A 22,479-nucleotide genomic window follows, 5' to 3' on the forward strand; every position below is an offset into this window, starting at 1 on the left:
TGGATCACGATCACGCAGGTGTGCCCCGTGGTTAAAAAAACCACATCCTGGAAAGTCACGCAGCATTTTCAGTGGAAGTCTGACTCTCGCCATATCATCACTAAAACAAATGGAGGGTGGGGCGTTTTGGGAAAAGAGGGATCAGGCAAAGGACGGGAAGCGCGGAGGCAAAAAGGGTCCATGAAGAGAGGAGGAGGAGGGAGGGGCTAGGAGAAGGGGGCGTGGCCATGAGAAGGGGGCGGGGCCTAAAAGTATAAACTTGTGTATGATTTAAGCAGCAGGAGGAAGCGACAAGAAGAAGACAAGCGAGGGAGCAGCACGGCTCTTAACTTACATTCCGCGCCCACCTACCTTTTAAACTAGACTTTTAGCACACTTTCCTGGTTGTTGTTTTTTTCGCGCCAAAACCGAGTGGAGACGAAGCAGAGAGAAAGGGTAAAGACATGAAAGTGTTGATAGATATGTGCTGCTGCCTTCTGCTGCTGCTGCTGAACTCTGCTGCCGTCCTGTCCTCGTCCACGCGTAAGTGCGCGCGCACACACACACACACACACACACACACACACGCACACACACACGCTTGTTACCTTCTTGAGACCTCCGAAAAATGCCTACCTCTTAAGAACCACCCTTTCTAGATATATAAAGATTTGTATTTACAACATTTATAACATATACAAACTATGCAAATATAAAAAAGGTAGGCTTGTAGTTTTTTTGTTAGTTTGAAAAAAACCTCAATAGCCATAGCACACACAAATAAGTTACAAAGAATACACAAGACTTGCAACAGTCAATTTGAAAAATCCCTCCTTTTTGGGACCACCCTAAATTTGATAGATTTCACCACCAGGGGTGCACATGTAACATTCTTTATTAGATGCAATGATTTTCCGTATTGGGACCATGATTTATGTCCTAACTTGTTCACCGTTCCTCATATTGAAGGTATACATTTCTTTGTTGATGTCTCAAGAAGGGTAGAATTATAAGAACACACACATACGCACACACTTGTATTTGAAGACCTCCGAAAAATGTTTACCTCTTAAGGACCACCCTTTCTAGATATATAAAGATTTGTATTTACAACATTTATAACATATACAAACTATGCAAATATAAAAAGGTAAGCTTGTAGTTATTTTTTTGTTTGAAAAAAAAACTCAATAGCCATAGCACACACAAATAAGTTACAAAGAATGCACAAGACTTGCAACAACAATTTGCAAAATCCCTCCTTTTTGGGACCACCCTAAATTTGATTGATTTCACCACCAGGGGTGCACATGTAACATTCTCTATTAGATGCAATGATTTTCCATATTGGGACCATGATTTATGTCCTAACTTGTTCACCAGTCCTCTTATTGAAGGTACTTTTCCTTGTTGATGTCTCAAGGATGGTAGAAATACAAGAACACATACACACACATGCACACACTTGTATTTGAAGACCTCCGAAAAATGCCTACCTCTTTAGGACCACCCTTTCTAGATATATAAAGATTTGTATTTACAACATTAATAATATATACAAACTATGCAAATATAAAAAAGGTAAGGTTGTAGTTTATATAAAAAAACAAAACTCAATACCCATAGCACAAACAAATAAGTTACAAAGAATACACAAGACTTGCAACAGAGTCAATTTGAAAAATCCCTCCTTTTTAGGACCACCATAAATTTGATCGACTTCACCACCAGTGTTGCAAATGAGACATTCTCTATTAGATGCAATGCTTTTCCAAAATGGAACCATGATTTATGTCCTAACTTGTTCACCCGGTCCTCATATTGAAGGTACTTTTCCTTGTTGATGTCTCAAGAAGGGTAGAAATACATGAACACATACACACACACACACACACTTGTAGTTGAAGACCTCTGAAAAATGCCTACCTCTTAAGGACCACTCTTTCTAGATATATAAAGGTTTGTATTTACAACATTAACATCCATCCATCCATCCATCCATCCATTTTCTACCGCTTATTCCCTTTCGGGGTCGCGGGGGGCGCTGGCGCCTATCTCAGCTACAATCGGGCGGAAGGCGGGGTACACCCTGGACAAGTCGCCACCTCATCGCAGGGCCAACACAGATAGACAGACAACATTCACACTCACATTCACACACTAGGGCCAATTTAGTGTTGCCAATCAACCTATCCCCAGGTGCAGGGCTTCACGGTGGCAGAGGGGTTAGTGCGTCTGCCTCACAATACGAAGGTCCTGCAGTCCTGGGTTCAAATCCAGGCTCGGGATCTTTCTGTGTGGAGTTTGCATGTTCTCCCCGTGAATGCGTGGGTTCCCTCCGGGTACTCCGGCTTCCTCCCACTTCCAAAGACAACATTAACAATATATACAAACTATGCAAATATAGAAAAGGTAAGCTTGTATATTTTTTTTTGTTTGAAGAAAACTTCAATAGCCATAGCACACACAAATAAGTTACAAAGAATACACAAGACTTGCAACAGAGTCAATTAGAAAAATCCCTCCTTTTTGGGACCACCCTAAATTTGATAGACTTCACCACCAGTGTTGCAAATGAGACATTCTCTATTAGATGCAATGATTTTCCGTATTGGGACCATGATTTATGTCCTAACTTGTTCACACCTCCTCATATGGAAGGTACTTTTCCTTGTTAAGTTCTCAAGAGTGGTAGAAATACAAGAACACATACACACACACGCACACATTTGTATTTGAAGACCTCTGAAAAATGCCTACCTCTTTAGACCACCCTTTCTAGATATATAAATATTTGTATTTACATCATTAATAATGTATACAAACTATGCAAATATAGAAAAGGTAAGCTTGTAGTTTTTTGTTTGTTTGAAAAAACCCTCAATAGCCACAGCACACACAAATAAGTTACAAAGAATACACAAGACTTGCAACATAGTCAATTTGCAAAATCCCTCCTTTTTGGGAACACACTAAATTTGATAGATTTCACCACCAGGGGTGCAAATGAGACATTCTCTATTAGATGCAATGGTTTTCCGTATTGGGACCATGATTTATGTCCTAACTTGATCCCCGTTCCTCATATTGAAGGTACTTTTCCTTGTTGATGTCTCAAGAATGGTAGAAATACAAGAACACATACACACACACGCACACACTTGTATTTGAAGACCTCCGAAAAATGCCTACCTCTTTAGGGACCACCCTTTCTAGATATATAAAGATTGGTATTCACAACATGAATAATATATACAAACTATGCAAATATAAAAAAGGTAAGCTTGTAGTTTATTTAAAAACAAAAACAAAACTCAATAGCCATAGCACACACATATAAATTACAAAGAATACACAAGACTTGCAACAGAGTCAATTTGCAAAATCCCTCCTTTTTGGGACCACCCTAAATTTGATAGATTTCACCACTAGGGGTGCAAATGAGACATTCTCTATTAGATGCAATGATTTTCCATATTGGGACCATGATTTATGTCCTAACTTGTTCACACCTCCCCATATGGAAGGTACTTTTCCTTGTTAATGTCTCAAGAAGGGTAGAAATACATGAACACATACACACACACACACACACACACACACACACACACACACACACACACACACACACACACACACACACACACACACACACACACACACACACACACTTGTATTTGAAGACCTCAGAAAAATGCCTACCTCTTAAGAACCACCCTTTCTAGATATATAAAGATTTGTATTTACAACATTAATAACATATACAAACTATGCAAATATATATATATATATATATATATATATATATATATATATGTATATATATATATATATATATATATATATATATATATATATATCACAAGACTACTTCATCTCTACAGAACTGTTTCATGAGGGGTTCCCTCAATCATCAGGAGATTGAGGGGAAAAAAAAAAAAAAAAAAAAAAAAAAAAAAAATATATATATATATATATATATATATATTTTTTTTTTTATTTTATTTTTTTGCAATTGTAGCATAATAGGCAGCACGGTGGAACAGGAGTTAGTATGTGTGTCTCACAATATGAAGGTCTTGAGTTCGATCCTTGATTGGGGATCTTTCTGTGTGGAGTTTGCATGTTCTCCCCGTGACTGCGTGGGTTCCCTCCGGGTACTCCGGCTTCCTCCCACTTCCAAAAACATGCACCTGGGGATAGGTTGATTGGCAACACTAAATTGGCCCTAGTGTGTGAATGTTGTCTGTCTACGTCAGGGGTGTCCAAACTTTTTCCACAGAGGGCTGTACACGGAAAAATTTAAGCATGCGGGGGTTATTTTGATATTTTTCATTTCCAAACCATAACAAAATATATGGATTTTTTTTTTTTTAATCCTTAGGGCTCCTGGGGAGCATAGAGGGTCTCAGTCACTAAAATGTTAAAGATAAGTCAAGTTATTATTATTATTTTTAATTTAATGCTTACAGTATATCTCTATATCAACTTGAGGTTGATATAAAGTAAAAAAAATAAAGTTTTATGCCTTTTCTGTCAAAGACAACTTTGTTTTTTATAGTAAAACTGAAATATGCAGTATTTAGATAGATAGATAGATAGATAGATAGATAGATAGATAGATAGATAGATAGTACTTTATTGATTCCTTCAGGAGAGTTCCTTTATTTAGCAATTAAAGCCCTCAAAGATCAATAATGCAGGACACCATTGATTTTAATTATTCAATATTTTTTGTGTAATCACAGTGAAAAGTTAAATACAATTATACTAAATATATTTGAGATCCGAAAAGTTCCCCACTCATAAAGTGATGCATTTTTATTAATTTTTTTTTCACTTTTAACACTTAAATTTCAAGATCAACTTCGATTTTAAGTTTGAACTATTATTTTATTTGTTTTATGCTCTTTTGTCAAAACGTTGATGTATTTATATGGCAACCACACAACATGTGCAATATTTTTTCCACATAAAACATTTTAAAGTGATAATTTTTAAGTAATAATTCATTATAACATAGATTTTTTTGTCTTTTTTTTTTTTGGAGCAATGGAAAAAAAAGAAATTAAAGACAAAAGGGGGAAAAAAACTGCCTGCATGGCAGCTTTGTGTCAACATTGCCACTTTTTCTCATTAGATTTCACCTCATTCCATCCATCCATCCATTTACAACCGCTTATTCCCTCTAAGGTGGCGGGGGGCGCTGGTGCCTATGTCAGCTACAATCGGGCGGAAGGTGGGGTACACCCTGGACAAGTCGTTGTTTTATTTGTATTTTTGCAATACTATCAATTTTGCAATTTTTGCAGAATGTGTGGCGGGCCGGTAAACGATTAGCTGCGGGCCGCGAATGGCCCCCGGGCCGCACTTTGGACACCCCTGGTCTATGTGTATTGACCCTGCGATGAGGTGGCGACTTGTCCAGGGTGTCCGCCCGAATGCAGCTGAGATAGGCTCCAGCAGTGGTCCCCAACCTTTTTTTATCCGCGGACCGGTCAACGCTTAATAATTTGTCCCGCAGCCCGGGGGAGGGGTGGGGGGAGGTCTGTTTTTTTTTTCGTTTTTTTTTCTTCTTTGTCATGAAAAAGGGACGTTTTTGTGGTTGGTGCACTAATTGTAAGTGTATATTGTGTTTTTTTTATGTTGATTTAATAATAATTAAAAAAAATAATAATACTAATTTTTTTTTTTTTTTAATAAAAAATTCTTCTGCGGCCCGGTACCATTCGGGCCACGGCCCGCGCGGCCCAGTGGTTGGGGACCACTGACGTAAGGGACAAGCGGTAGAAAATGGATGGATGTAGCATAATCTACAAAGATACAAATAATTACTATACGACACATTTAAACAGCAGTTTTCATCATTGAAAAATTTCGGTCCAATTTCATACTTAGCAAACTCATCCGGTGGGCCAGATCCAACCTGATTAGACCCGCGGGCCGTACGTTTGACACTCATTCCTTAATCAGAAGTGTCTCAAAGGGCTGCACAAGCCACGACATACTCAGATCCCACACAAGGGAAAGAAAAAACCCAATGGGATACAATGAGAAACCTTGGAAGGGACCGCAGATGTGGTGTGAGCCTCCTACAGCCCATGGAAACACCTTAAATGGACCGTTGTTCGGTTTCTGACAAGTCGGTCTAACACACCTGGATTATGAAACCATATCTCTCAAGGGCGTGTGTGTGTGCAGCCTGAGAGGACCCTTCGTATCAATACCATCCATCCATTTCCTACCGCTTATCCTTTTTCGGGGTCGCGGGGGGGTGCTGGAGCCTATCTCAGCTGCACGGTGTACACCAAGGACAAGTCGCCACCTCATCACAGGGCCAACACAGACAACATTCACACACTAGGACCAATCAACCTATCCCCAGGTGCATGTCTTTGAAGTGTGAGGACGCCGGAGTACCCGGAGGGAACCCACGCAGTCACAGGGAGAACATGCAAACTCCATACAGAAAGATCCCGAGCCCAGGATTGAACTCAGGACTACTTATTGTGAGGCACATGCACTAAGCCATGGGTGTCAAACTCTGGCCCGCGGGCCAAATTTGGCCCGACGTTTAATTTCATTTGGCCCTTGAGGCAATATCAAATTAACATTTAATTAATCAATCAATCAATGATCAATCAATGTCAATCAATGTTTACTTATATAGCCCTAAATCACTAGTGTCTCAAAGGGCTGCACAAACCACTACGACATCCTCGGTGGGCCCACATAAGGGCAAGGAAAACTCTCACCCAGTGGGACGTCGGTGACAATGATGACTATGAGAACCTTGGAGAGGAGGAAAGCAATGGATGTCGAGCGGGTCTAACATGATACTGTGAAAGTTCAATCCATAATGGATCCAACACAGTCGCGAGAGTCCAGTCCAAAGCGGATCCAACACAGCAGCGAGAGTCCCGTTCACAGCGGAGCCAGCAGGAAACCATCCCAAGCGGAGGCGGATCAGCAGCGCAGAGATGTCCCCAGCCGATACACAGGCGAGCAGTACATGGCCACCGGATCGGACCGGACCCCCTCCACAAGGGAGAGTGGGACATAGGAGAAAAAGAAAAGAAACGGCAGATCAACTGGTCTAAAAAGGGAGTCTATTTAAAGGCTAGAGTATACAAATGAGTTTTAAGGTGAGACTTAAATGCTTCTACTGAGGTGGCATCTCGAACTGTTACCGGGAGGGCATTCCAGAGTACTGGAGCCCGAAATGAAAAAGCTCTATAGCCCGCAGACTTTTTTTGGGGCTTTGGGAATCACTAATAAGCCGGAGTCCTTTGAACGCAGATTTCTTGCCGGGACATATGGTACAATACAATCGGCAAGATAGGATGGAGCTAGACCGTGTAGTATTTTATACGTAAGTAGTAAAACCTTAAAGTCACATCTTAAGTGCACAGGAAGCCAGTGCAGGTGAGCCAGTACAGGTGTAATGTGATCAAACTTTCTTGTTCTTACCTTAGAGCTGGCCCGCCGGTAACACCACATTCACCGCTAATACTCATACTTGCCAACCCTCCCGATTTTCCCCGGGAGACTTCCGAAGTTTAGTGCCCTTCCCTAAAATCTCCCTGGGCAACCATTCTCCCGATTTCCACCCGGACAACAATATTGGGAGCGTGCCTCAAAGGCAGTGTCCTCTACAACATGCCCTCACGCCCCTTTTTCCTCCATATATACAGCGTGCTGGCCAAGTCACATAATATATGCGGCTTTCACACACGCATACTTGGTCAACAGCCATACAGGTCACACTGAGGGTGGCCGTATAAACAACTTTAACATTGTTACAAATATGCGCCACACTGTGAACCCACACCAAACAAGAATGACAAAACACATTTCGGGAGAACCCCCCGCACCTTAACACAACAAAAACACAACAGAACAAATACCCAGAATCCCTTTAAGCACTAACTCTTCCGGAATGCTACAATATACACCACCAAACCCCGCCCACCTAATTTTTATTTTACTTTCGAGTTTATTAGCCTGTGGAAAAAGTTAATGTTGATATTTACCTTAGATGGCTGCAAATAGAAAAGAGGCATTATTTTTTTTAATTACATTTTATTTAGTATAACACTGATGTTTTTTCGTTTGTTTTGTGAAAGTTGATTTTGCACTATTATGTTATATAAGCTCTCCCTGTTCCATGGGAGGAAGCCCAAGTAACCCACGCAGTCACGGGGAGAACATGCAAACTCCACACAGAAAGATCCCGAGCCCGGGATTGAACCCAGGATTACTCAGGACCTTTGTATTGTGAGGCAGATGCAATAACCCCTGTTCCACCGTGCTGCCCTATTTAAGACTTGCTTGTTCAATATTCATTGCAAAACTTGTTTGGGCCCCTATTTAAAGGTTAATTTGTTCAACCTTGGCCCGCGGCTTTGTTCCGTTTAAAATTTTGGCCCACTCTGTATTTGAGTTTGACACCCCTGTACTAACCCCTGTACCACCGTGCTGCCTCGTATCGATACCGTTCAATAAAAACATAGCAACAATTGTAATGAAGATGAGACTATTTGCTTCGCAAAAAGAACAGAAGATTTTGAAGTGCATCTATGGCCGGGGTCAGGAACTTTTTTGGCTGAGAGAGCCATGAAAGCCAAATATTTTAAAATGTATTTCCGTGAGAGCTATATGATATTTTTTTTTAACACTGAATACAACTAAATGCGTGCATTTTTAAGAAAGACCAACATGTTCAGAGTATGATGAGTCTTATTCTTTTTAATAACATTATTCTGAAGATAACCAAGTCTCTTATTATTTTTAATTACATTGTTATTCTGAAGATAACCAATAATACAAACCCCGTTTCCATATAAGTTGGGAAATTGTGTTAGATGTAAATATAAACGGAATACAATGATTTGCAAATCCTTTTCAACCCATATTCAGTTGAATGCACTACAAAGACAAGATATTTGATGTTCAAACTCAAACTTTATTTTTTTTTGCAAATAATAATTAACTTAGAATTTCATGGCTGCAACACGTGCCAAAGTAGTTGGGAAAGGGCATGTTCACCACTGTGTTACATCACCTTTTCTTTTAACAACACTCAATAAACATTTGGGAACTGAAAAAACTAATTGTTGAAGCTTTGAAAGTGGAATTCTTTACCATTCTTGTTTTATGTAGAGCTTCAGTCGTTCAACAGTCCGGGGTCTCCGCTGTCGTATTTTACGCTTCATAATGCACCACACATTTTCGATGGGAGACAGGTCTGGCCTGTAGGCGGGTCAGGAAAGTACCCGCACTCTTTTTTTTACGAAGCCACGCTGTTGTAACACTTGTCTTGCTGAAATAAGCAGGGGCGTCCATGATAACGTTGCTTGGATGACAACATAAGTTGCTCCAAAATCTGTATGGACCTTTCAGCATTAATGGTGCCTTCACAGATGTGTAAGTTACCCATGCCTTGGGCACTAATACACCCCCATACCATCACAGATGCTGGCTTTTCAACTTTGCGGCTATAACAATCCTGATGGTTATTTTCTTCTTTGTTGTGGAGGACACCACGTCCTCTGTTTCCAAATATAATTTGAAGTGTGGACTCGTCAGACCACAGAACACCTTTCCACTTTGCATCAGTCTATCTTAAGTGACATTGTTGATAAATGGGTTTGGCTTTGCATAGTAGAGTTTTAACTTGCACTTACAGATGTAGCGACCAACTGTAGTTAGTGACAGTGGTTTTATGAAGTGTTCCTGAGCCCATGTGGTGATATCCTTTACACAATGATGTCGATTTTTGATGCAGTACCGCCTGAGGGATCAAAAGTCCGTAATGTCATCGCTTACGTGTAGTGATTTCTCCAGATTCTCTGAACTTTTTGATGATTTCATGAACCGTAGATGGTAAAATCCCTAAATTCCTTGCAATAGCTCGTTGAGAAATGTTCTAAAACTTTTCGACAATTTGCTTACAAAGTGGTGACCCTCACCCCATCCTTGTTTGTGAATTACTTAACATTTCAAGGAAGCTGCTTTTATACCCAATCATGGCACCCACCTGTTCCCAATTAGCCTGCACACCTGTGGGATGTTCCATATAAGTGTTTGATGAGCATTCCTCAACTTTATCAGTATTTATTGCCACCTTTCCCAACTTCTTTGTCACGTTTTGCTGGCATCAAAATCTAAAGTTAATGATTATTTGCAAAAAAAAAAATGTTTATCAGTTTGAACGTCAAATATGTTGTCTTTGTAGCATATTTAACTGAATATGGGTTGAAAATGATTTGCAAATCATTGTATTCTGTTTATATTTACATCCAACACAATTTCCCAACTCATATGGAAACTGGGTTTTTACTTTACCTTGCAGTCCACTAATGCCTCCTATGGGGGACATTTGTGTTGGAAGGACCCCTAAAGGTTTGAATGGATGAGTGTATGTACCCGGTCTGAGTCTTTTATCAACTTAATAGTCCATGAAATTTGAGGGACAGTAACGGTCTTCCTCATTTTACCAGTAATTACTTTCATAACTTTTATGGACAGAATTTTTAGGCGCAGTCAGGGGGTTGAGGGTATATGGCAGGGGTAGGGAACCTATGGCTCTAGAGCCAGATGTGGCTCTTTTAATAACTACATATGGCTCTCGGACAATTATATTTACATAGCGCTTTTCTCTAGTGACTCAAAGCGCTTTACAAAGTGACACCCAATATCTAAGTTACATTTAAACCAGTGTGGGTGGCACTGGGGGCAGGTGTGTAAAGTGCCTTGCCCAAGGACACAACGGCAGTGACTAGGATGGCAGAAGCGGGAATCAAACCTGGAACCCTCAGGTTGCTAGCACGGCCACTCTACCAACCGAGCTATGCCGAGTAAACGTGTAATACTCTTCCATATCAGTAGGTGGCAGTTGGTAGCTAGTTGCTTTGTAGATGTGGGAAACAGTGGGAGGCAGAGTGCAGGTAAAAAGGTGTCTAATTCTTAAACCTGGGGTAGAGAACCTATTGTTCTAGAGCCGGATGACTGCATCTGGCTCTCAGATAAATCTTAGCTGACATTGCTTAACACGATAAGTAATGAATAATTCCGCTGGTAATCACAGTTTCAAAAATAACGTTCAAATTATAAAACATTCTCATGCATTTTAATCCAACCATCCGTTTTCTACCGCACCTGTTCAAGATGTCGCGTTAATGGTAAGAAGTATTATATGTATTATTGGTTAACTTTTATAATAATGTTGTTAAAAAGAACAAGAGACTTATTATACTCTACAAATGTTGGTTATACTTAAAAATGCACAAATTTAGTTGTATTCAGTGTTGAAAAATTTTATAAGGCTCTTACGGAAATACATTTTGAAATATTTGGCCTTCATGGCTCTCTCAGCCAAAAAGGTTCCCGACCCCTGGTATCTGGTTTGGTGGCTGCAGGATTAGGTCACTGCTTTTTGATGGCTTCATCTGGCCAAGATATTCAGCTCTCACTGGATCGGTGAAGCGACTGGGATGAGAATCAGCACCTCCAAGTCCGAGTCCATACTTCTCACCCGGAAAAGGGTGGAGGGCCATTTCCGGGTTGGGGAGGAGATCTTGCCCAAAGTGGAGGAGTTCAAGTACCTCGAAGTCTTGTTCACGAGTGAGGGAAGAGTGGATCGTATGGTCGACAGGCGGATCGGTGCGGCGTCTTCAGTAATGCGGACGCTGTACCGATCCGTTGTGTTTAAGAAGGAGCTGAGCCGGAAGGCAAAGCTCTCAATTTACCGATCGATCTACGTTCCCATCCTCACCTATGGTCATGAGCTTTGGGTCATGACCGAAAGGATAAGATCACGGGTACAAGCGGCCGAAATGAGTTTCCTCTTAGAGATAGGGTGAGAAGCTCTGTCATCCGGGAGGAACTCAAAGTAAAGCCGCTGTTCCTCCACATGGAGAGGAGCCAGATGAGTTGGTTTGGCATCTTGTCAGGATGCCACCTGAATACCTCCCTACGGAGGTGTTTAGGGCACGTACGACCGGTTGAAGGCCACGAGGAAAACCCAGGGAGCGTTGGGAAGACTATGTCTCCCGGCTGGCCTGGGAACGCCTCAGGATCCCCCGGGAGGAGATTGACGAATTGGCTGGGGAGAAGGAAGTCTGGGCTTCTCTGCTTAGGCTGCTGCCCCCCACTACCCGACCTCGGATAAGCGGAAGAAGATGGATGGATGGATACTTTCCATTCACCCACCTCTGTGTGAAGTTTCCCCCAGTCTAAATCTCCCCAAACTTGTCCAAATTGTTTGTGCTCCTAACAATTTATGCCAAACTATTATAGTTTTCAATCACTGTTATGGTTAATAACCAGCTCCATAAAACGTTAACATAAAAATAATAATAGTTGGACCCAAACGTTTTGCAGCCCAAACAATTGAGACTTGTTTGGGTAGTTTTTGAGAAGGTGGGGAGACTTGATGAATCAGAGTTTGTTAAAAACTTAAAAATTATAACAGTTGCACCAAACATATGGGGCAGCATAGCTCGGTTGGTAGAGTGGCCGTGCCAGCAACTTGAGGGTTGCAGGTTCGATTCCCGCTTCCGCCATTCTAGTTACTGCCGTTTTGTCCTTGGGCAAGACACTTTACCCACCTGCTCCCAGTGCCACCCACACTGGTTTAAATGTAACTTAGATATTGGGTTTCACTATGTAAAGCGCTTTGAGTCACTAGAGAAAAGCGCTATATAAATATAATTCACTTCACTTCACATTTTTGGACATGATTGGAAGTAGAGGTGGGAATCTTTTGCCACCTCAGGATTTGATTACGATTCAGGAGCTACGATTCGATTACAAATCGATTATTGGTGCATTTTTAATTTATGTATATTCATGCATTTCTTTTCGTTTCACTAAAGAAGCGTTTATCACTTGCAATGTTTAAAAACAGCGCATTTGTACCAAAAAATCCCCATCACCTTTATTGAATTAATAAAAATGTGTGCAAAAGTAGAACATAGGTGCCCTATAATAAAGGAGTTGGTCGGATCTCTCGGTGAGTTGGCTGGCTGCAATCAGACAGATTTTAGAACTGTCTGCATTATTTTATTTACAATAAATAAATGGATTATTGACATTTAGTAATCAATTTTATCACCCACAATGTCCAAATTGTGATGCATCTAAATATGTAGTTGGGCTGGTTATGAATAATAACACTTAAATAAGGGGAAGAAGGTGGATGGATGGATAAATTAAAATATAAGATTAAGTAAAAAAATGTTTTAGCATAAACATAGTTTTTAACAATTGCGACAAGTTTGGGGGAGATTTTGAGAAAGTGGTGGAGGGGCTGGTTATGAAACATAGTTTGTTAATAACATTAAAACTGAAGACCAAATAATGTTTGCAACACCATCAAAAAAGGTCAACCAAAGAACGAGATTTCTCTACAGAATCTCCTCTCTGGTCAACAAAAGCACCTTGAAGATTCTAGCGGGAACTCTCATTCAACCCTTTTTCGATTACGCTCGCACCTCCTGGTACCCCAGCACCTCCAAAACCCTCAAATCTAGACTCCAAACATCCCAGAACAAGCTAGTCAGGTTACTTTTAGACCTAAAGGCAGTTGCAATCCACCGCTTTCCACCAACAGCATTCTTATTTGACGTCTCGGTTATGAATTGAACAAATTGCAAAAGATTCAGCAACACAGATGTTCAAATTACTGTGTAATTATGCGATGAAAAGAGACAACTTTTAGCCATAAGTGGTGCTGGGCTAATATGTCCCCTCCAACCAATATCGTCACAAACACGCGTCATCTTTCCGCGACGTTTTCAACAAGAAACTCCGCGGGAAATTTAAAATTGTTATTTAGTAAACTAACCTGGCCGTATTGACACATGTTGTAATGTTAAAGGGCAACATTATCACAATTTCAAAAGGGTTAAAAACAGTAAAAATCAGTTCCCAGTGGTTTGTTTTATTTTTCGAAGTTTTTTTCAAAACTGTACAGCTCCCGGAATATCCCGAAAAAAAAGCTTTAAAGTCCTTGATTTTCGCTATTTGCGATGCGACTGTCCATTTCCCTGTGACGTCATACAGGGCTGCCAATACAAACAACTTGGCGGTTACCACAGCAAGATATATCGACATTAGCTCGGATTCAGACTCGGATTTCAGCGGCTTAAGCGATTCAACAGATTACGCATGTATTGAAACAGACGGTCGGAGTATGGAGGCCGATAGCGAAAACAACATTGAAGAAGAAACTGAAGCTATTGAGCGAATAGCTATTGACGCTATTCGGCCATAGCATGAGTGTACCTAATGAAGTGGCCCATAGCATGGCTGCCTTATTAGCATCGCCGGTAAAATGTGCGGACCAAACGATCAGGACTTTCGCATCTTGTGACACTGGAGCAATTTAAATATGTCGATTGGTAAGTGTTTGTTTCGCATTAGATGTGGGTATCTAGTTTCAAATGTACATACAGCTAGCATAAATAGCATGTTAGCATCAATTAGCATAGCATGTCAGCATCGATTAGCTGGCAGTCATGCTGCGACCAAATATGTCTGATTAGCACATAAGTCAACAACATCAACAAAACTCACCCTTGTGATTTTGTTGACTTAATCGTTGCAAATGCATCTGCAGGTTATCCATACATCTCTGTGCCATGTCTGTCATCGCCGGTAAAATGTGCAGACACTCTGGCAAATTCAATGGGGGTCTGGCGGCAGATTTCTTGCCAGTGGTGCAACTTGAATCCCTCCCTGTTAGTGTTGTTACACCCTCCGACAACACACCGACAAGGCATGATGTCTCCAAGGTTCCAAAAAATAGTCGAAAAAACGGAAAATAACAGAACTGAGACCCGGTGTTTGTAATGTTTGGAAAATTAAAATGGCGGGTGTGTTACCTCGGTGACGTCACGTTCTGACGTCATCGCTAAAAGACCGATAAACAGAAAGGCGTTTAATTCACCAAAATTCACCCATTTAGAGTTCGGAAATCAGTTAAAAAATTACATAGTCTTTTTTCTGCACCATCAAGGTATATATTGACGCTTGCATAGGTTTGGTAATAATGTTCCCCTTTAAAATTTCATCATTGATATATAAACTATCAGACTGCGTGGTCGGTAGTAGTGGGTTTCAGTAGGCCTTTAATGCTAGTGCGAGTTTAATATGAACGCATGAACGCCGCTTGGCATCGCCATACTAGCCAATGCTCCCAATTTTCCCGGGAAACCCCTGAATTTCAGGGCATCCATTCTCTAGAAATCCTGTCGATTTTCTCCCAACCAACAACATTCGCTGTCTTTAGCGCCACCTACATCCTGTAAAAACATTGTTTAAACCCAGTTATATGATGTATCTGGTTATTGAGGACTATTGATTAACGTGGACCCCGACTTAAACAAGTTGAAAAGCTTATTCGGGTGTTACCATTTAGTGGTCAATTGTACGGAATATGTACTGAACTGTGCATCCATCCATCCATTTTCTACCGCTTATTCCCTTTCGGGGTCGCGGGGGGCGCTGGCGCCTATCTCAGCTACAATCGGGCGGAAGGAGGGGTACACCCTGGACAAGTCGCCACCTCATCGCAGGGCCAACACAGATAGACAGACAACATTCACACTCACATTCACACACTAGGGCCAATTTAGTGTTGCCAATCAACCTATCCCCAGGTGCATGTCTTTGGAAGTGGGAGGAAGCCGGAGTACCCGGAGGGAACCCACGCATTCACGGGGAGAACATGCAAACTCCACACAGAAAGATCCCGAGCCTGGATTTGAACCCAGGACTGCAGGACCTTCGTATTGTGAGGCAGACGCACTAACCCCTCTCCCACCGTGAAGGCCCTGAACTGTGCAATCTACTAATAAAAGTATCGGTCAATCCAAAAAAACGTGTGCTGTTGCAAGACATATTTGATCAACAGCTACACAGGTCACACTGAGGGTGGCCGTAAAAAAAACTTGAACATTGTTACAAATATGTGCCACACTGTGAACCCACACCAAACAAAAATGACCAACGCATTTTGGGAGAACATCCGCACCGTAATACAACGGCAAGGTACACTTTGTTGCAGTACATTGTAACAGTTTTCCCTTTTTCCCCAGACCTAACGTCAAGGGTGGTAAAGTACTAAGTACCATTAAGGGTATTCCTAAAAATACAACAATTGCCCCTAAGTTGTCCGACATAATTGCCCCAAAGTTGTCCGACATAAGCCCCAATGCCACTTATGTGTCTGGTTATTGACGAGCTGCCGCTGAAGTATAAATGCCTCGTATCCCTGCAGCAGCTCCCGGGAGGCTGGCTTTCAACAAGTCTGCAGGCCGTAATTCCTTTAACACATGGAGGGAAAAGGCAGAGAGGTTTTTTTTTTTTTTTTTTTTACGAACCGCATCAAAACAGTGACATCATTAGCTCAGGTCTGAGAGAATGTTTGGCGGCGGGCGCACAGTATAATGTAAATAAATCAAAGTTATGTGCCTTTCCGCGCATAAGTAGCTGGATTTATCGGGTTAGTTTGTGACGAAACCCAAGATGCAGAGAAGGAGGCAGGCATGGAGTGAGAAAACATGATTTAATACAATTACTACGACAAGAACAAACCAAAGGAGTACGACAAAAAGCGTGCAAGAGGCGGATAACAACCAAAGAGAGCTAGCATGGGAACTAGAAAATAAACGGAGCTTAGCATGGAAGCTAGCAAAAACAAAAAGGCCTAGCGTGGGAGCTAGCAGGTATCGAGCAGGAAACAGAAGTCGTACATCAATCAATCAATGTTTACTTATATAGCCCTAAATCACTAGTGTCTCAAAGGGCTGCACAAACCACTACGCCATCCTCGGTAGGCCCACATAAGGGCAAGGAAAACTCACACCCAGTGGGACGTCGGTGACAATGATGACTAAGAACCTTGGAGAGGACGAAAGCAATGGATGTCGAGCGGGTCTAACATGATACTGTGAAAGTTCAATCCATAATGGATCCAACACAGTCGCGAGAGTCCAGTCCAAAGCGGATCCGACACAGCAGCGAGAGTCCCGTTCACAGCGGAGCCAGCAGGAAACCATCCCAAGCGGAGGCGGATCAGCAGCGCAGAGATGTCCCCAGCCGATACACAGGCGAGCAGTACATGGCCACCGGATCGGACCGGACCCCCTCCACAAGGGAGAGTGGGACATAGGAGAAAAAGAAAAGAAACGGCAGATCAACTGGTCTAAAAACAAACTTGGAAGCAGGGAACAAAAGACAGTAAGCTACAAACCACTATCAAATATAGCTTACCGCAACGCTGCTTTGACACGATATGATACGACACGACAGGTAGCAACGACAAGAGCGACAATAATCCAGCCCTGACTGGAGGACAAAAGCAGGTAGAAATAGAAGCGGGCTGATTGACACCAGGTGTGGCCAGGTGTCAATCAGCGCACAGGGAAAAAAAACAGGAAACAGATAAAATAAGAGCGCTGACAGGAACTAAAGACAGGGAATACTTAACACACACAGAGGAAAAACTAAAACACAAACAAACTGTCAGGGGCAAGCCAGACAGGATTAGTTGTTAAGTCGTTCTTGCTTTAAAGGGGAACATTATCACAATTTCAAAAGGGTTAAAAACAATAAAAATCAGTTCCCAGTGGCATGTTGTATTTTTTTTAAGTTTTTTTCAAAATTTTACCAGTGTCGGAATATCCCTAAAAAAGCTTTAAAGTGCTTGATTTTCGCTATTTGCGATGCGACTGTCCATTTCCCTGTGACGTCACACAGTGCTGCCAATGTAAACAAACAATGGCGAATAGCAGAGCAAGATATAGCGACATTAGCTCGGATTCAGACTCGGATTTCAGCGGCTTAAGCGATTCAACAGATTACGCATGTATTGAAACGAAATTGAAGAAGAAACTAAAGCTATTGAGCGAATAGCTATTGACGCTATTCATAGCCATAGCATGGCCGAATAGCTGCGTTAGCATCGCCGGTAAAATGTGCGGACCAAACGATCAGGACTTTCGCATCTCGTGACACTGGAGCAACTTAAATCCGTCGGTTGGTAAGTGTTTGTTTCGCATTAAATGTGGGTGGAAGAAAACGTAATATAGTTGCAAATGCATCTGCAGGTTATCCATACATCTCTGTGCCATGTCTGCTTTAGCACCGCCGGTAAATAGCATGTTAGCATTGATTAGCGTAGTATGTTGGCATCGATTAGCTGGCAGTCAACATCAACAAAACTCACCTTTGTTAATTCGTTGACTTTATAGTTGCAAATGCATTTGCAGGTTATCCATACATCTCTGTGCCATGTCTGCTTTAGCACCGCCGGTAAAAAGCATGTTAGCATCGATTAGCGTAGCATGTTAGCATCGATTAGCTGACAGTCACGCCGCAACCAAATATGTCTGATTAGCACATATGTCTTTGATTGATTGATACTTGTATTAGTAGATTGCACAGTTCAGTACATATTCCGTACAATTGACTACTAAATAGTAACACCCGTATAAGTTTTTCAACTTGTTGAAGTCGGGGTCCACGTTAATCAATTCATGGTAGTCAACATCAACAAAACTCACCTTTGTGATTTCGTTGACTTTATCGTTGCAAATGCATCTGCAGGTTATCCATACATCTCTGTGCCATGTCTGTCATCGCCGGTAAAATGTGGAGACACTCTGGCACATTCAATGGGGGTCTGGCGGCAGATTTCTTGCCAGTGGTGCAACTTGAATCCCTCCCTGTTAGTGTTGTTACACCCTCCGACAACACACCGACGAGGCATGATGTCTCCAAAGTTCCCAAAAATAGTCGAAAAAACGGAAAATAACAGAGCTGAGACCCAATGTTTACAATGTGTTGAAAATTAAAATGGTGGGTGTGTTACCTCGGCGACGTCACATTCTGACGTCATCCCCTCCAGAGCAATAAACAGAAAGGCGTTTAATTCACCAAAATTCACCCATTTAGAGTTCGGAAATCGGTTAAAAAAATAGATGGTCTTTTTTCTGCACCATCGAGGTATATATTGACGCTTACATAGGTTTGGTGATAATGTTCCCCTTTAAAGGCCGCACTAGAGGAGCGGGGGGCAACACTTCCTGTTTATTACGAGGCGCTAATTGCACATTACTGTTGTTGTGATGAATGAGTGTAACCTTTAAATGCGCCGCGGTTAACAGTTTGAGGTGGAACTTTTTATCGCCGGCGGTCTTAAACTCTCACCTCATTATTTGGTAGTGTTCCGCAAATTTTCCACGTTTATGAGTCCTGTTGGCCTTTTTGAAAACGTCATATCATCTTGTAGCCATCTTCAAAATAAACAGAAGCTGTACAAAAAATGAAAAAAAAGATTCACATGCTTTACAGTAGGCTACAAAGCATGACTATGCAGATTGTGTGTTTAAGATTTTATTTTAATTCGGAAATAAAAATACAACTTTTTTTTTTAATAAAATATGTCTTTGCTATTCATGAATAAACTTCATGAAAGTATTTTTTTTGAGATGCATGTTTTAGTGCAGTGGTTCTCAAAAGGGGGTACTTGAAGGTATGCCAAGGAATACGTGAGATTTTTAAAAAATGTTCTAAAAATAACAACAATTCAAAAATCCTTTATAAATATATTTTTTGAATAATACTTCAACAAAATATGAATGTAAGTTCATAAACTGTAAAAAAAAAATGCAACAATGCAATATTCAGTGTTGACAGCTAGATTTTTTGTGGACATGTTCCATAAATATTGATATTGTGAGGCGGCATGGCTCGGTTGGTAGAGTGGCCGTGTCAGCAACTTGAGGGTTGCAGGTTCGATTCCCGCTTGTGCCATCCTAGTTACTGCCGTTGTGTCCTTGGGCAAGACACTTTACCCACCTGCTCCCAGTGCCACCCACACTGGTTTAAATGTAACTTAGATATTGGGTGTCACTATGTAAAGCGCTTTGAGTCACTTGAGAAAAGCGCTATATAAATATAATTCACTTCACTTTACTTGATGTTAAAGATTTCTTTTTTTTGTGAAGAAACGTTTAGAATGAAGTTGATGAATCCAGATGGATCTCTATTAAAATCCCCAAAGAGGACACTTTAAGTTGCTGTGTAGAAATTTTTATTTATAATTGAATCACTTGTTCATTTTCAACAAGTTTTTAGTTCTTTTTTTCTTTTTTTCCAAGTAGTTCAAGAAAAACCACTACAAATTAGCAATGTTTTGGACTGTTATACAATTTAATAAATCAGAAACTGATGACATAGTGCTGTATTTTACTTCTTTATGTCTTTTTTTTCAACCAAAAATGCTTTGCTCCTATTAGGGCAGGGGTCTCAAACTCCGTGCGTCGGTTGAGGTGGGCGGGAATGTAGCCCGGAAGAGTAAGGGATGCATTGGATTCTGGGTATTTGTTCTGTTGTGTTTATGTTGTCATACGTTACGGATGTTGTCCCGAAATGTGTTTGTTATTCTTGTTTGGTGTGGGTTCACAGTGTGGTGCATATTGGAAAGAGTGTTAAAGTTGTTTAAACGGGTACCCTCAATGTAACCTGTATGGTCGTTGACCAGGTATGGCTTGCAGTCGCTCACGTGTGTTAGCAGAAATAGTATAGCAGATTGCTTTCACGGCACACCCTCAATATTGATGCGGGAGAAAATCAGAGAATGTTTTACGCCTTGAGATTTCTGAGAGAGGCACTGAAATTGGGAAACCTCCCGGAAAAATCGGGGGGGGGGGGGGGGGGGGGGGGGGGGGGGGGGGGTCGACAAATTTGCAGCTGAGTCACATCAGAGTGATCAAAGAGCCCTGACTTAGACAAACTTTAAATGATCCACAAAGGGAAATTGTTCCACCTAGTTACAAAGGATGGAAAGTGTAAGGATGGAAAGGATAATGCAGGTATAAAATAGACTAAAAATGTACTGTATTAGCAATATGAAATATAACATGTATGTAATATTTGCATATGTACAGTATATGATATATACTGATATATTAGATTATATGTTTATATCATGTATACAATATATAACAATTACCATGTATAATATTACAGTATATGTAACAGCTACAGCATAAGATAGAGAGTAGATCCAGCAGAAAATAGAAATTATAAACAAAGAGAGGTAGCTAACATACAAACCCCGTTTCCATAAGAGTTGGGAAATTGTGTTAGATGTAAATATAAACGGAATACAATGATTTGCAAATCCTTTTCAACCCATATTCAGTTGAATATGCTACAAAGACAACATATTTGATGTTCAAACTGATAAACTTTTTTTTTGCGAATAAACATTAACTTTAGAATTTGGTGCCAGCAATAAATACTGATAAAGTTGAGGAATGCTCGTCAAACACTTATTTGGAACATCCCACAGGTGTGCAGGCTAGTTGGGAACAGGTGGGTGCAATATTTGGGTATAAAAACAGCTTCCATGAAATGCTAAGTAATTCACAAACAAGGATGGGGCGAGGTACACCCCTTTGTATGCAAATTGTCGAACAGTTTTAGAACAACATTTCTCAACGAGCTATTGCAAGGAATTTAGGGATTTTACCATCTACGGTCCGTAAAAATCATCAAAAAGTTCAGAGAATCTGGAGAAGTCACTGCACGTAAGCGATGATATTACGGACCTTTGATCCTTCAGGCGGTACTGCATCAAAAAACCGACATCAGTGTCTAAAGGATATCACCACATGGGCTCTGGAAAACTTCATAAAACCACTGCCAGTAACTACAGTTGGTTGCTACATCTGTAAGTGCAAGTTAAAACTCTACAATGCAAAGCAAAACCCATTTATCAACAACACCAAGGAACGCCGCCGGCTTCGCTGGGCCCGAGCTTATCTAAGATGGACTGATGCAAAGTGGAAAAGTGTTCTGTGGTCTGACGAGTCCACATTGCAGATTATATTTGGAAACTGTGGATGTGGTGGGGAAAATAACCATTCGGATTGTTATCGGCGCAAAGTTGAAAAGCCAGCATCTGTGATGGTATGGGGGTGTATTAGTGCCCAAAGCATGGGTAACTTACACATCTGTGAAGGCACCATTAATGCTGAATGGTCCATACAGGTTTTGGAGCAACATATGTTGTCATCCAAGCAATGTTATCATGGACGCCCCTGCTAGACAATGCCAAGCCACGTGTTACAACAGCGTGGCTTCGTAGTAAAAGAGTGCGGGTACTTTCCTGGCCCGCCTGCAGTCCAGACATGTGGCGCATTATGAAGCATAAAATAGAGAAAATAGAGACCCTGGACTAAAGGTCTACATAAAACAAGAATGAGAAAGAATTCCACTTTCAAAGCTTCAACAATTAGTTTCCTCAGTTCCCAAACATTTATTGAGTGTTGTTAAAAGAAAAGGTGATGTAACACAGTGGTGAACATGCCCTTTCCCAACTACTTAGACCAGGGGTAGGGAACCTATGGCTCGCGAGCCAGATGTGGCTCTTTTGATGACTGCATCTGGCTCTAAGACAAATCTGAGCAGACATTGCTTAAC

General features: G+C 41.2%; 1 protein-coding gene across 1 annotated transcript in view; it reads left to right on the plus strand.

Moving 5' to 3' along the window:
* The first annotated feature begins 262 nt into the window (after positions 1-262).
* crlf1a (cytokine receptor-like factor 1a) overlaps positions 263-22,479 on the plus strand; it is an 85,726-nt gene continuing 63,509 nt past the window's right edge. The window contains 1 exon segment of the mRNA XM_061896164.1: positions 263-522. Within this exon segment, the coding sequence (XP_061752148.1) occupies positions 444-522 (79 nt within the window). The 5' untranslated portion in view covers positions 263-443.

The sequence above is a fragment of the Nerophis ophidion genome, linkage group LG03 (genome assembly GCF_033978795.1).
Source record: "Nerophis ophidion isolate RoL-2023_Sa linkage group LG03, RoL_Noph_v1.0, whole genome shotgun sequence".
Taxonomy (NCBI): Eukaryota; Metazoa; Chordata; class Actinopteri; order Syngnathiformes; family Syngnathidae; genus Nerophis; species Nerophis ophidion.